This window comes from Alternaria hordeiaustralica (assembly GCF_023758085.1).
Source record: "Alternaria hordeiaustralica strain BMP 2776 chromosome Unknown scaffold_4, whole genome shotgun sequence".
Classification (NCBI taxonomy): Eukaryota; Fungi; Ascomycota; class Dothideomycetes; order Pleosporales; family Pleosporaceae; genus Alternaria; species Alternaria hordeiaustralica.
Genome location: NW_026056776.1, coordinates 1,139,145 through 1,152,084, shown reverse-complemented (window position 1 = coordinate 1,152,084; position 12,940 = coordinate 1,139,145). Strand labels below are relative to the sequence as shown.

The 12,940-nt window shown below is 54.8% G+C and overlaps 3 protein-coding genes across 3 annotated transcripts; all 3 read right to left on the bottom strand.

The window, feature by feature from the left end:
- Positions 1-587: 587 nt before the first annotated feature.
- J4E84_003161 (uncharacterized protein) lies at positions 588-2,851 on the bottom strand (the record flags this gene model as incomplete). The annotated part of the gene is made up of 2 exons (XM_049385779.1): positions 588-2,629; positions 2,689-2,851. 2 exons carry the CDS (start codon positions 2,849-2,851, stop codon positions 588-590), a joined length of 2,205 nt encoding a protein of 734 aa, XP_049246656.1.
- A 1,054-nt stretch (positions 2,852-3,905) lies between these two features.
- On the bottom strand, positions 3,906-5,945 carry J4E84_003160 (uncharacterized protein; the record flags this gene model as incomplete). Its single annotated transcript, XM_049385778.1, has 1 exon — positions 3,906-5,945. One exon carries the CDS (start codon positions 5,943-5,945, stop codon positions 3,906-3,908), a length of 2,040 nt encoding a protein of 679 aa, XP_049246655.1.
- A 4,828-nt stretch (positions 5,946-10,773) lies between these two features.
- On the bottom strand, positions 10,774-12,720 carry J4E84_003159 (uncharacterized protein; the record flags this gene model as incomplete). The annotated part of the gene is made up of 5 exons (XM_049385777.1): positions 10,774-11,502; positions 11,552-11,900; positions 11,947-12,233; positions 12,283-12,436; positions 12,485-12,720. The coding sequence occupies 5 exons, from the start codon at positions 12,718-12,720 to the stop codon at positions 10,774-10,776; spliced, it is 1,755 nt and encodes a 584-aa protein (XP_049246654.1).
- Between the last annotated feature and the right edge of the window lie 220 nt (positions 12,721-12,940).

Genomic DNA, 12,940 nt, shown 5'->3' with positions numbered 1-12,940 from the left:
AATCACCCCTTCTACACCCACTTAACCCGCGTCCATACCATCTCAGCATCCACATCACAACCATCAGTCGCTTATCCATCCGTCCAGCACATGCATGTCAACACAAACAAACCCTACCCACCCCACCATCCTTCAGAACGGGACCTTCCCGGGGTAAACCCCGGTCTAGTCACTCAGGCACCGTAAAGGGCTATACCTGCTGCATAAGATAAAGGTGAGGAGCTGGTGTAACAAGACAGTCGGGCAATCCAAACAACACATAGTGTGTTCTTGAGCTTCAGTGTCTTGACTCCAAGAGGGTGGGGAGGGTTTGCTGGTAGCGGCGCGGTGGGGCACCCGGTGAGACACACGAATGCGCTACTCACCCTATAGGTGGCACAGGGCCGCTACCTTGTCAGTGTTGAGTCTTGTGTAGAGGGAGGAAAGGCGGTGGTGGTATTGAGGTGGATCGATGAGGGGAGGTGGAGGGGGTTTCAGTAGGTGTTTACCGGGGTGTTCGAGTGGCGCTGGTGTGTGATGAGGATTCGTGGCGTTGACATCGTTTCTCTCATGTTCGTTGGTATCTCCGGTCAGAACTCTGTCCGTGTCTAGGCAAAGTCCTTCCTGTAGAGCGGGAAGTCCGTCGTTCTGGGCTCACCAGTCGGGCACGGATCACTCGAGTAGGCGGGCATCTTGGGCAATGAAACCATCTTGTGCTTGCGAGGCGGCGCAGTACCGAAGTCCATCTTGGCAGTAAACTTGCGGAGCTCGGCGGCGTCGAAAGGAGCAACCTTGGGCTTCATGGCCTCAGGATCGCCCCACTGCGCAAGTTGGCCCTTGGCGGCGAAGTCCTCGATCTGGGGCCCAAAAAGACCCTCAGGGTTGACGTAGACCGGGAAGCGCTTCTCGTGGATGTTGAACGGGTTGTGCTCGGACTTGTAAACGGGGATGTTAAGACCAGGTATGGCGCCAGAGAAGACCCAGTGATCCTTGACGAACGGATCGAAGTTGTCGGGAACGTTACCAGGGCCGTTGGCCTTCCAGGCAAGAATCATCGACATACGGAAGGGCTCCTTCTCGTACTTCATGCCGAAGTTTTCAACCTGCTTCAAGTATTCGCGGCCAAGATCCCATTTGTTAACCGCCCGGACCGTGTATTCCCTGTAACCCATGTAGAAGCCAGTGCGCGGGTCAGGTTTAACGCGGAACTCAAGCTGGCTGGGCTGGTAAGGATGTTTGGCGTTGAGATCGTTGGGCCTTCGACCATGGAGTTCGTTGTACAGAGCGTTCAAGATGGCGCAGAGCAGAAGACGGAAGTAGTTGTTGTCGTGAACGAGCTCGATGATCGTTGCACGGTAGCCAACACACTTCTCGCCAATCTCGCGGCTGTTAATGGAGTCGTAGTGTTGCTCCATGTACTTGATTTGAGCTTCCAAACGAGCTATGTCTTCGAGGGATTTCCACTGTCGCAGCAAAAGGAGCGCGATCTGGCTGTGGTTGTATGTGGACGTCTCGCAGTAAGCGTTGTGGACGTTGTCTTCGTAAGACTTGATCTCACGGGGCGCCAAATTGTCAGGTACTTTCCTCTCCAAGAGACGGATCAGGGCACGATTGTAAACGGCTTTCACCAGCTTGAGGCCTACCCAAATCCCACCGAGAGCCGTCTTGATCAGCCCATTGGATACGGAGAGCATTTCCCGAAGGCCCTTCAGGCCGGTCTGGTAGCATCCTAGCCAGATGTCCCAAAAGTACGCATCTTCGCTCCCGCCGAAAAGACCTTCCATCGTGGCCAAGCTGACATCGCGAGAGTGTGACCAAATCTGCATCCAAGATCGGATACGGAGCTTGATCACAAGAACGATGAGATTCCAGCCGAGAAAGAAGATGTCGCTCAAAGCGGCCTTGATTATCACAGCGAACTTGGTGTCCGGTTGTCTTGGTCTGGCGGCGGCAAGGTCTGGGAAAAGGCACTCTCCGATGGTAATCCTAGTGATAGGTCGATCGAATACTCTGTCGATGCGACGCGTGCTTGTCCGGGCTTCGTACCAACGCCTCGCTTGTCTAGCCATCCATTGTACTGGGGCGGTTGCAACCGTCTTTGCAAATCGTCCACACAGGAAGAGGATGTGCCCGATGGGCGGCAGTTGGAAGTGGGCGATGAGGAGGAGTGGATACGAGAAAAGGACTTTGATTATCTTCGGCCATACTACGTATCCTTCTGACCATCCGATGCAGTAGTCGGTGATCAAGCCTACCCAAGCCAGGATCAGACAAGCATATCCGATGCGGCAGCCAGTGTGTCGAAAGGAAGCGTCGATGTATTCAGGGATCTGACCCAATGATTGCATAACGTGATCCTTGCCTTTGACGATGATAGCGATCCATGAGGCCATGACGGCGGCGGAAAAGACGGCGGCGAAGATTGCGATGACATCGAATGTGGAATACTGAGGCGTCCACATTACGTGCATTGCAGTCGTACGATCTTGATGAAGCTCGTCGGAACGAGCTCGGGTGCGAGACGCAGCCCGAGTGTAGTCAGGGGAGGGGTAGGAGTAACCGTCTATAGTAGAACGGTCGGACTCGGGAACAGGGGTAGAGGAGGTGGCCGGGATGGCGGGAATTGCGTGGGTGATGGCGGTAGCAACAACTAGAGGAGATGTCAGTCATCGTAGATATCAAAGTGGGGATTATTCAGTCGAAACTTACCTCCGACGGTTTCAGTGAAGGTGACAGTGATGGTAGGTAGAGGTTGTTCAAGCACGAGATAAGTCTTAACGACCATCTCGACATCGGAAGGAGGTAACGGCCATTTCGCACGATTCCAGACGGCGATACCCACCATGTACAGTAAGGCGTCAGCCCACCACATGATGTTGGCGGTTGTTGTCGCGCACTATCAGAAAGACTGAAGTATCGTGGGTAGAGGTGTCAGGTGAACGGAGGTGTCGCACTGCGAGCTATGCGCAAGCAAGCTGTTGGGGGTGGCAAGAAACAGGCGTGATCAAAGAGTCGTCGAGATCGAATGTACCGTCAGTCGCCAATGCGTAAACAAAAAATCGCAGCGGCGGCGGGGGAGTGAGCTTTTATGCACTCCAGGCAGCGAGGCTTTAGTGCGATTAGGTCAGCGATGAGTGTTGTTTTGGACCCTTTTTTGCGAGGTCGTGGAGGTGGGGGACCATAAGCGGGTGGCGGAATGTTTGTTTCATTGAGTTGTATTGCGGTAGACTTCATGGTGTTTGGTGGTTGGAAGGTTTGTGTGGTGGAGTGAAAGGGGAAGTTGCGAAGGGTGGATGGAAGGAACCGTGGGGACGCGGGAACATCAGCGACGCGAGATAGCGAGAGGAACATCAGAAGCGTTCCTACGACATCCGTACGCATAGCAGATTGATTCAGAGGCCTGATTTACTGTTAGCATGTTATCCAAATGCGCGGTCCTTACTTGCTTATCAGCAACTCAACAACGCTCACTGCACACACAAAGCGGCCAAGAGATTTTGACGAACTATATCATTTCCACTACATCAACCCGTACGTAGTCTCTGCGCTATGCTACCCACTATCCTCTTCTTCTGGTACTGAATCGCGACTGCCGTTGTCATCAAACTCCACCTCAGGGTATTTCCCACCAACCGTAACAAAAATACATTAGATCCAGTCCATCGGTCATGACAAAGCGTCCACAGGACGGGTATATAAAGAGAACACACTGTATGAAGGAGTAGTAAACCAAGGAAAAAGAGATACGCCCTGCGCTGTGCCATCCAAGGACACACGCCCGCCCTTTTGATATCGTACATTGGATCGCGACAAGATGGAAATGTAATGGAAAAGAGAGACGTATGATGTGATGGCGAAAAGACGAAAAAGGGTATCGCTATGCAGGTGAAAAGCAAAATCTTGGGTCTAAGTGTAGATGCTCAAGCTCAGGATGAGGTACTCTGTGGTCCGCGTATCGTGGTGCCGTTCTGGAACTCGATTGTGAAGTTGACGAGATCTAGTTCAAAGGGGCCGACGTCGATGCTGCCGCTGTTCGAGTTCCCGTTGCGGTCGTCTGTGAGTAGGGATTGTATGGACTCCTGTGCGCTCGCGGCCACGTCTAGGTCTTTGCTTTCCTGAAGCGCAAGGAGCACCGCTACACGGGCAAAGTCGAGAGCATTGATGTTGCTCGAGATGGGCTGGGTTACGAGCTTGTCCGTCTGGGCTTTGGCTTGTTCGTTGGAAGTCTCGGCTTCGTCGACCTGGCCGACCGTTTGGCGCTTGGCTAGATGACCAGGGACCTGCGCAGGATGAGGATGATGGAGTACTGGGAGCGTTCGCGACGGGTGAAGTGCGGTCCTTGAGTCCATCGAATGAAGACGCTGAGGGATTGAACGAGAAGCAAGACCATTGAAGGTAATGAGGGCGTTCTCGGCTGCGCAACTGAGCGAGAGCTGAGAGAACAACGACAAGACACGGGTGGCATCCAAAGGAACGTTGAACTTGGGGGCGGTCACCTCGATCAGGCGAGGAATACCAGAGCCCATCGTGGCGTTGTTGGCAGTGCCCTCGATGCTGGTTGTGGTGCAACCAGTAGCATCGTCGTTCGTACACGTCTTTCCAGTGAAGCCGTTGATGCATACACAGTTGCACGATCGGTCGCCGTTGAGTATGGCGACACCGCCGTTCTGGCAGGTAATGATACCGCTACATTGGTCGTTCCCTTGACCCGGCCCAGACGTGGGAAGTGGTGCAGCAGGTGCGTTGGGATTGTTCATGTTGTTGTTACCCCCGGTGTTGCCTCCGTTGTTACTTCCTTGAGTCTCTTGAGCGGCAGAGGTATTGGCGGCCTTGCTCTGGTTTGGTAGGACGACTAGGAACACGGGAATGACGACCGCGGCAGCGATGACGAATAGCAAGACTATGAGTAGCGTGATGAATGTCCACAAGGGCATACCACAGCACCTTCGACGCGGCTTCTGCTTTTCGTTGCTGAATCCAGAGTCGGTGGCACCGTTGCGTCCGTTACCACCTGAAGGCCACTTCGTCATGCTGCCGTTGCGGAAGTTCGGGGTACCCCGGCCAGAGCGGTTGGGAGTTTCTTGACCTGGTGGTGGGAAAGCGGCGAGCATCTCAGACAATCCAGATTGACGAACTTGGTTCCTGTCGGGAGCACCAGTTTCCCAAAAGTCCAAACCAAGTCGACTTGCTGTGCGTCCGCGATCAAGGTTCGCTGCCAGTCGCGTGGCTCTTCGAATGAGATCTGGCAGACTCGTTAAGCTGCCGCGCGCTTCAGCGTCCCGGACCGCGTCCATGTCGAGCCTCGCGGGCCGTCGCATACCAGCACGCTCGGACATTCCGGGGTGTCGCAATTCCTGTTGGAGTGGTGATGCAGTCCCAACGTTTCCGGCCTTGCTCTTGAAGTCCTCAATCGTGTCTATGGAGTCCATGGAGACGGACCTGCTGAGAGGATGTCTTGAAATACCCGACGGACTGCCATCCCTCGCTGCGAGTGTTGCGGCTCCGATGCCCATGGCCCCCGCGCCAAGCCGAGAGCCATCAGGCTTCTTCCCTTCAGATCCACCCTTCTTGTTTCCAAAGCTGTCCACTGACTTGATAGTCATCAGCGATGGCTTAGTCCTCCTGCCCAAGCTCGCCTGTCGCAGAAGGGCGGGCGATTGCTGTACGAGGCCGCTTCGGTCGTCGGAGTCGGTCGGGGTCGGTGAGATGGTATCGCGACTGTTTATGGTTTCGCCGTCATCCGAGTAGAGATCGTCATCGGGGTAGAAGTCATCCTTGTTAGTCGGGAATACGTTGCTAGAAGCAAAGGACCCGCGTTGTGACTGTATCCTTGAGGAGTTGTTCTCCGACTCCTCGACGATGGGTGACACATACGACATCTGCGTGTAGTACGACGAAGGCCCTCTCCGCGAAGAGGGCGGTGGACCGAGACTTGGAAAGCGTCGCGCTTGTTGGATACTTGGCATAGGCGGTTGGGGTACAGGAAAGTCGGGTATGGAGCCTATCGAGGAGTCCGAGGCTATCGACGAGGTGGTGATTGGGCGCGAAGATCGAAATGAGTTAGGTGAGAAGGTGTCGGCATTCGGATGTAGATATATTGATGTTGGGGAGGTCGGCGAGGGAAGATCGGGCGAGAGCTGCTGTATAGGAAACTCGTCGGATACAGGGCGTGCAAACTGTGGCGGTGGTCTCAGTCTTTCTGGAGAGCGAGGTGGTAAGACAGGTGTCGGGTCGGCTTTGTCCCTGGTATTGTTTGGCAGTGGCCATTGTGGTGACGGCGATCCCGAATCAATGTCACCTCTGCTTCCCGAAGGCGCCGGTTGCTGTGACTGTTCTACACGTTCCTGAGAGTTCTGCATGACGAGCTGGTTTGGTCGCCGGGGAAGGCCAATGATCTTCGACGTGTCTGGGAGTTGGGTCCTCTTTTGCGCAGCCTGCATCCGCTCTCTCGCCGCCCGCACCGAACCCTTCCTTGCGTCTCCATCGCCGCTTGCGCCTGTTGCACCGTATGCTGCGGCGCCCAGTCTTGGATCGTAACTCATGAATTAGATGTCGAAATGTTGACGGTAAATGTGCCACTCGACACAAGTCTGGCTGTAAAAGGTTGTTGTGCGACGCGAGGTTCACACCCTCGGTGCGCGTGACTGGTAGAGTCGTCGAGTCTGCTCCAGGCAACGTGTGGGTTGTAAGAGTGTTGAATGTGGGTACTGTTGTGCGACTGTTGACGCATACGCACTTGTTGCAAGACAGCTGATGGCCAATGCGGACATGTATGACACGCAGGCCCCGGGGTACTCGAGCTCCCGAATGCTGGTCCAGGTACCTTCTCCAAATTACAGGCAAAGAGGTGAGAGTAGGGTAGACTCCAGGAACAGACGCGGTGATTTGATACGTGTCGGTACACGCGGAAAGCAGCGATTCCTTGCGTGAGTGACAGCCAGTTGCCTGAGGTTTCAGAGATTCAGGAACCAGGAGGTGACTGATACACCGTATCAGATATCGACTAACCTACTCTCACAGATCAGAACGAGTCCTTTGCATGATCGGTGGTGCTCGATAGGGACTCAATAAGGACAGCAAGGGCTCTGCGGACGGAGAGTACACCGTGATGCAGAGTATAACCGAGCCACTATAGCCCAAGAGCCTATGCAGCCCAGCAATAACATGCCAAATACGACGAGAGCGGACGCAGAGGCGAGGAAGAAGGGAAGGTGTAACGTTCTCTGTTGCAGCACCGTGGCGCTGATCCCAATGGGGTTTCATAGAAAATCCATGTACTTACAGTAAGAGGTTCGCAGCCAAGTCAGACGAGCGTTGTCGGAAGAACGGTTATCGATAGCACGCGATGAACGAAGGCGGTTGAATAGAGTGACAGGCCGTTGAGCCAAGTATAAGGAATATGTACAAAGGGTAAATGCGGGGACTAAGCTACGCGGAGGTGTCGAAAGTAGTAAAAAGAAAGTATAATAGTTAGGATGCGACAGAATGGTGGTGGCGCAAGAGCTTCGAGCTCGCGAATGGCTTCAGGCCGAGATGGAATGGAAAGAGTGAGGACAGGCAAAAGGCACGAGAGACAGCGACGACATGTCACGCAAATACAGAAACTTTGGAGTGGCAGGCAGGGCAGATTGTGGAACACGCAAGGTTGGCATGGTTCAGAGTTAGAAGCACGGACTAGAAGGTGTAGTGCAGGAAGCGAAGACGCCACGACATGCGCGGGCGACTCAGGGGCCTCGTACTGGTCACCGTCTATCGAAATCAGCATGGTGCGACAGTCGCGGGCAACGCACACGCTCCCGCCTCAGCACGAGGTGAGGAGAGGGCCCCAAAGATGCGCCCAACGTGCGCTGGTGCGAGAGCGTGCGCCGTTTCGAAAACGTCCGCTGCATTCACTGTGATGAGGGTAAGGTTTTCTCGAGGCGCGCCTGAGGAGCTATTCGTGGTTATTCGTGGTTGTCAGCACTTGGGGCGATCCGGTAATGTTGTAGGATGCTTCAGATGCTTGCGGCCATGGTGTGTTTTACATAGCATCACCTTGCGTAGACGATGCGGGCCCGCGACTCGGTCTCGAGTGTCGTTCCGGCCAAGACAGCCCAGTTTAGCACTCGCGTGCTGTTCCTGCATGCATGACGCTTTTTTGGGGCCAGGCAATAAGCCTACTGCGACGCTCACAAAGGGTGCCTGCAGGAGTGCGAACCATTCTGCCTGAGGGCGCCGTTGACGGTGTGCGCAACAACGTCAAACGTCCCAACGCTGTCACTAGGGATCCTAGTGATCGGGGAAAGGGCCGAGCCAGCGAGATTGGACGCAGGGTCGCGATCGAAGTTGATTTTGCGAGGCTCAGCGAATGGCTGTGGAAGACGGGATTGATATTAGATGCCGAACCACGGTGACCGTGATGGCGGGATCGAAGGTGGACAGCTGGGAGTAATCAATTCGAGGCGTCCCATAGATAGCGATCGACAAGCGAGATCCAGCGGCCTTGGTGCGTCGATTGCACCGTCCCGCGTCTCGTCCTACCGCGCCAAAACCTTGACGTGATGTCTCTGAAATATCCCAAGGCTGACACTATCTCGCGCAATCACCGGTAGAGTTCGCGCAGAACCTTGGACGTGGCCGTTGGGCAGGCACCGGCTCAGTCTGCCACGTGATGTCAGCGTGGCGGAAATTATGGGCAAAAAAAGAAACATCCGACAACGCCTCTGTCGACTCGACCCGAGCAAGTGCTCTGTGCATACGGAAGCTGCGGTCGTCGCTACCAGATCAGCGAAGATCCCCACCTGGGCATCCCCGTGTACCGCACACGTCATATATTGATCTTATACCACCAGACTCATGTCCACACTATTGAATCTACTGAATCCTGCGGAAAAATGTTTACACTCCACACATGTGCGACTTGCTCGTGAGAAGAGTGTATCTGCAATCTTGGTATGCGCCTGTGCTACCAAAACATGGCGGGGAAGTAACTGCTCGGGCTCAATTGGCAGGCACGACGGATAGCTGCAATATGTAGGAGCGTTGGTGCAACTGCTGCAGCCTCCCTATTGACCTCCCAGCCACAAAGTCATGTACGACAACTGAACCCGTCCTCGAGTCATCGCTCGTGCAACGTCGAGTACCCACGCGAACAGCTAAGCTCAGCATGTCCGAGATGACGCGGATGGCTACGGACGAAGATGGAGAAATCGCGCAGCCGATCAATATGGCCTCTCAGCAAGTTCGTCGAGGGTGGAGGACTGAATCGTTCCTACAAGTTACTGAACTCCATCGTAGGGCATCGCCATTGGATGCAGTCGCACATTCCGCAAACCCGTGACACCCGACCAGAGCTCTGGGCATCTACTGCCGCATACTGAGGCTTCTCCAGACGGAGGTGTAGCCCTCGGGCCATCACATGGCGCATATAGCCAGCTATCCACGGACATCTTCACTGACCACGACCCTGCTCAGACAGCGACAACATCCACGTTCTCGAGACCAGGTGCAGTTCCACCCTCGCCTTCTCGACTAGCCAATATTCGGGTCCGGCGTGCGAACAATGGCTCAACACTGGTACAGTCACCAGCCCGCGCTGGACATGCCGCGCGGATGAGGCAGATCTTCGAAGACGCCGGCCGTGATCACCAGTCTCCTCAACCTGAGCAAGGCATCTCATATCCCCAGCTACCGAACATCTCCAGAAAGGCCTCGCCACCAGTGGAGCATGGTAGGAATGAGCAACATGCTACTCTCGCAATCTCTCCGTTACAACGTCCAGAGTCCCCGTGCATGTCGAGAACGTCGTTCAGGATGGTATCACACGCGACGCAGGCGAACAGTCCTCGCATGTCCGAGCAGAGTTCAGAGGCATGGTCGGACGACTCTGGATACTTCATCGCAGGCTCTCGAAACCGCACTGCCAGTCTTACTGGTCCGCCTAGGGATCGTATCAACGACTGGCTTGCAAGCACATCTCTACACGAACAAGAGACATGCGGTATAGAAGATGTACTCGACTACCAGTCTACTAGCCACTTACCGCGCTCTTCATCTGGGAAGGACGTCTTCAGCAAGGATAGCACTCAGTCACCCCATCATATCAGCACAACCACGATCCCAGACCCATTTCTCGAACCCGACTCTACCCTGCGCATCTCCCCCCTCTTCAAAGCTCTCCCTCCACGGCGCCCTCGTAATCAGCCACACACTCCAACCCAGACACAAACGCCTTCTCCAACGACCGTCACCATCCGCCCTCACCAACCCGCAGTAAACCGCCCGATCCTCGAAGAGGGCGGTATTCAACTTAGCCCTCTTAGCCCCAACGTCTGTATCGAGCGTGGTCCGTCTCGTTACCATTCTACGCGTACGTCGCCGATTAAAGAACGACGAGCGTTGCGGTATACTATGAACGGGAGTGAGAATGAAAACGAAAGTGGCGGCGTCGGACTACAAAAGGGGATGGGCAAGGAGGTGGTTGATGCAGAGGTACAAGGTAGTCCGCTTGCGCCGTGCAAGATCGGTGTCGGAACGAGGTTCCAGCATGCGAGGCATGGTGGGAGGGGGCTGGGCAGGTTTAGTCGGTGTTTGGGGCCGTGAAGGGTCGCTGGTAGGACGATTCAATCAGTTGAAAAGAATTGAATAGAAGAGTCGGAAGGGGGCTGATTATTGGGTATCACTGCTATATCTCAACATGGAATACCCATCAACACAGCAGAAGACTTGGATAGATCGATAGTATAGAGTGGAGCATATGACATTGCATTCGTACAGGCAACTCGTCCGCAACGAACGTGATATATACTTGTATATTCATTGTCCCTCCTCCGTCTTCTCCTCATCCACTTCATCCTTAATAATCCTGCAAATTTGAATCTTACTCTTTCCCGCCCTCAGCACCAGCGCCTCCCAATCCACGAGATAGTGATACGGATTGAACTCCTTGCCCGGTTCGATAGTCGCCCACTTCAACGCGGTCGGGTTGTCAGGCGGACCAGAGTTGGGTACGATGACGTACGCGCCCTTCTTCGCGATCAAGCGGCTCGCTTCGGATTTCGAACTCGCGAGACCGGCGGCGTGAAGGACGTGCGGAAAGGATCCGGCTTGGAGCATGGAGAGGGGGAGTGTAACGACATCTGACTTGTCGTGCTGAGGTCGTTCGGGTAGAGTGGTAGTTGTTGGCTGTGCGGTGGAGGAGGCGGCGTAGGCTTTCTTGTATTCGAACAGCTCTTTTTCCTCCTTCATGTGTTCCTTTGGCTCGTTGGTGTCGCCCTCGTCCCTGGCAATCGCGTTCCTCAGCGAGAATAGCGAGAAAGTATGGGCTCCCTGGCCGAACGCGTCCTTGTGTGCGGCTTCGGCTTTCTTCGCGTCTGCGGCACCGTGTGCTAGCTCGACGATTTCGCGGGCGAGTATGTGTTGGGCGTTGCGCTTGGATGGGTCTTGGTTTTGACGGTTCATTAGGAGGCCGATCTCGTCAAGGGGGAGGAAGGTGAAGAGCTTGAGGTAGCGTTCGACGTCGGCGTCTGCGGTACGGAGGAAGTACTGAATAATTTGTCAGTGATAGCATCGTAGAAGATTGCGGAATGCATACTTGGTATAGATCGAACGAGCTCATCATCTGGCCGTCAAGCCAGACTGCATTACCCGCGCTCTTGCCAAACTTCTCGCCAGACGCTGTTGTAAGCAGTGGTGTGGTGAGACCGTAAGTTGCTACGCTTGGGTCTTCGTCGCCCTCTGCTCCGTTGTCCATGCGATGTATCTTGCGCATGTGACTGACAGCGCCCATGCCGGCAATGATGTTTCCGTACTGATCAGATCCACCTATTTGTAGTTGAACGCCCTGGTTCCGGTACATGCTCCACCAGTCGTAGGCTTGGAAGAGAGGGTAGCTAAACTCGGATATAGCCATGCCTTCGCCGCTTTCCATTCGTAGCTTGACCCTAAACGTGTGAGAGGCATTCTCTACTCAAGACATGACGGACTTACGAGTCGCGACTGAGCATGGCACCCAGGCGCATACCAGACCCCAGATCCCTCATCAGCTCAACTGCACTCAACTGGGACAGCCATCTCCTGTTGTTGAGGATATCCTGCTTTCGGCTGACTAGGGGGGAGTACTGGTACTTGATGCCCAGGCACTTGACATTCGTCCACAGCTTGTCCAATTGGCGCTGTATGCTCTCCACATTCATGGACTGCACATCTTCGCCTTGCCGAGACCGAGCCGTTGTTCTGCCAGAAGGGTCGCCAATCTGGACGGTGCCTCCTCCTAACTAGCCATGATTAACTCGCGTTGTGTGCATCGAGTCGCGGGTGGCTCACCAAGCTGACGGTGTAGTAGCCATGGAGGTACATCCAGTACAGCGCCATAAGCGGGAGAAGGTGGCCGACATGTAGAGAGGGGGCTGTTGGGTCTACGCCGACATATGCGCCGATGCGCTTTTCGGTGAGCAGCCAGTCGAGCGTCTGGCGTCCACTATGTTGATTAGCGACCGTTGAAGGAGGCTGTTCGCGACATGCTCACCCAGCGACATCCTTGACAAATCCACGCTCTTCAAGTACACTCAACATGCTCTGGTGCATCCCCGCCCGTACTTGTCCCGCGTGTTCCTCCCATTGCGCCTGGCGTATTACTGGGTCGGGCTCCTCGTCGGCCCATCTCGCTGCCGGTCGCTCACCACGGGCAAGCACATGCTGATGTCGTATGCATTGCCGACATACAAATGGTCGGGGCCGTGGTAGACGTCGTAAGGCTGACATGGCTGCCCATTGAGCGGCATCAAAACTTGGGCCCATGCCAAAATGTTCCTAAATGCCAAGATGGGAATTCAATGACCCCGATTGGCTGGAGCTCTAGTGCACCTCGCAGCTACCCCGACCTCCGCACACGTCACCTGCACCTCCTCGGCCTCTTAGTGCCTGCATATGCATCATTGTGCTGCTGAATACCTTAGTTGTTGGTCAATGCAAACTCAATACT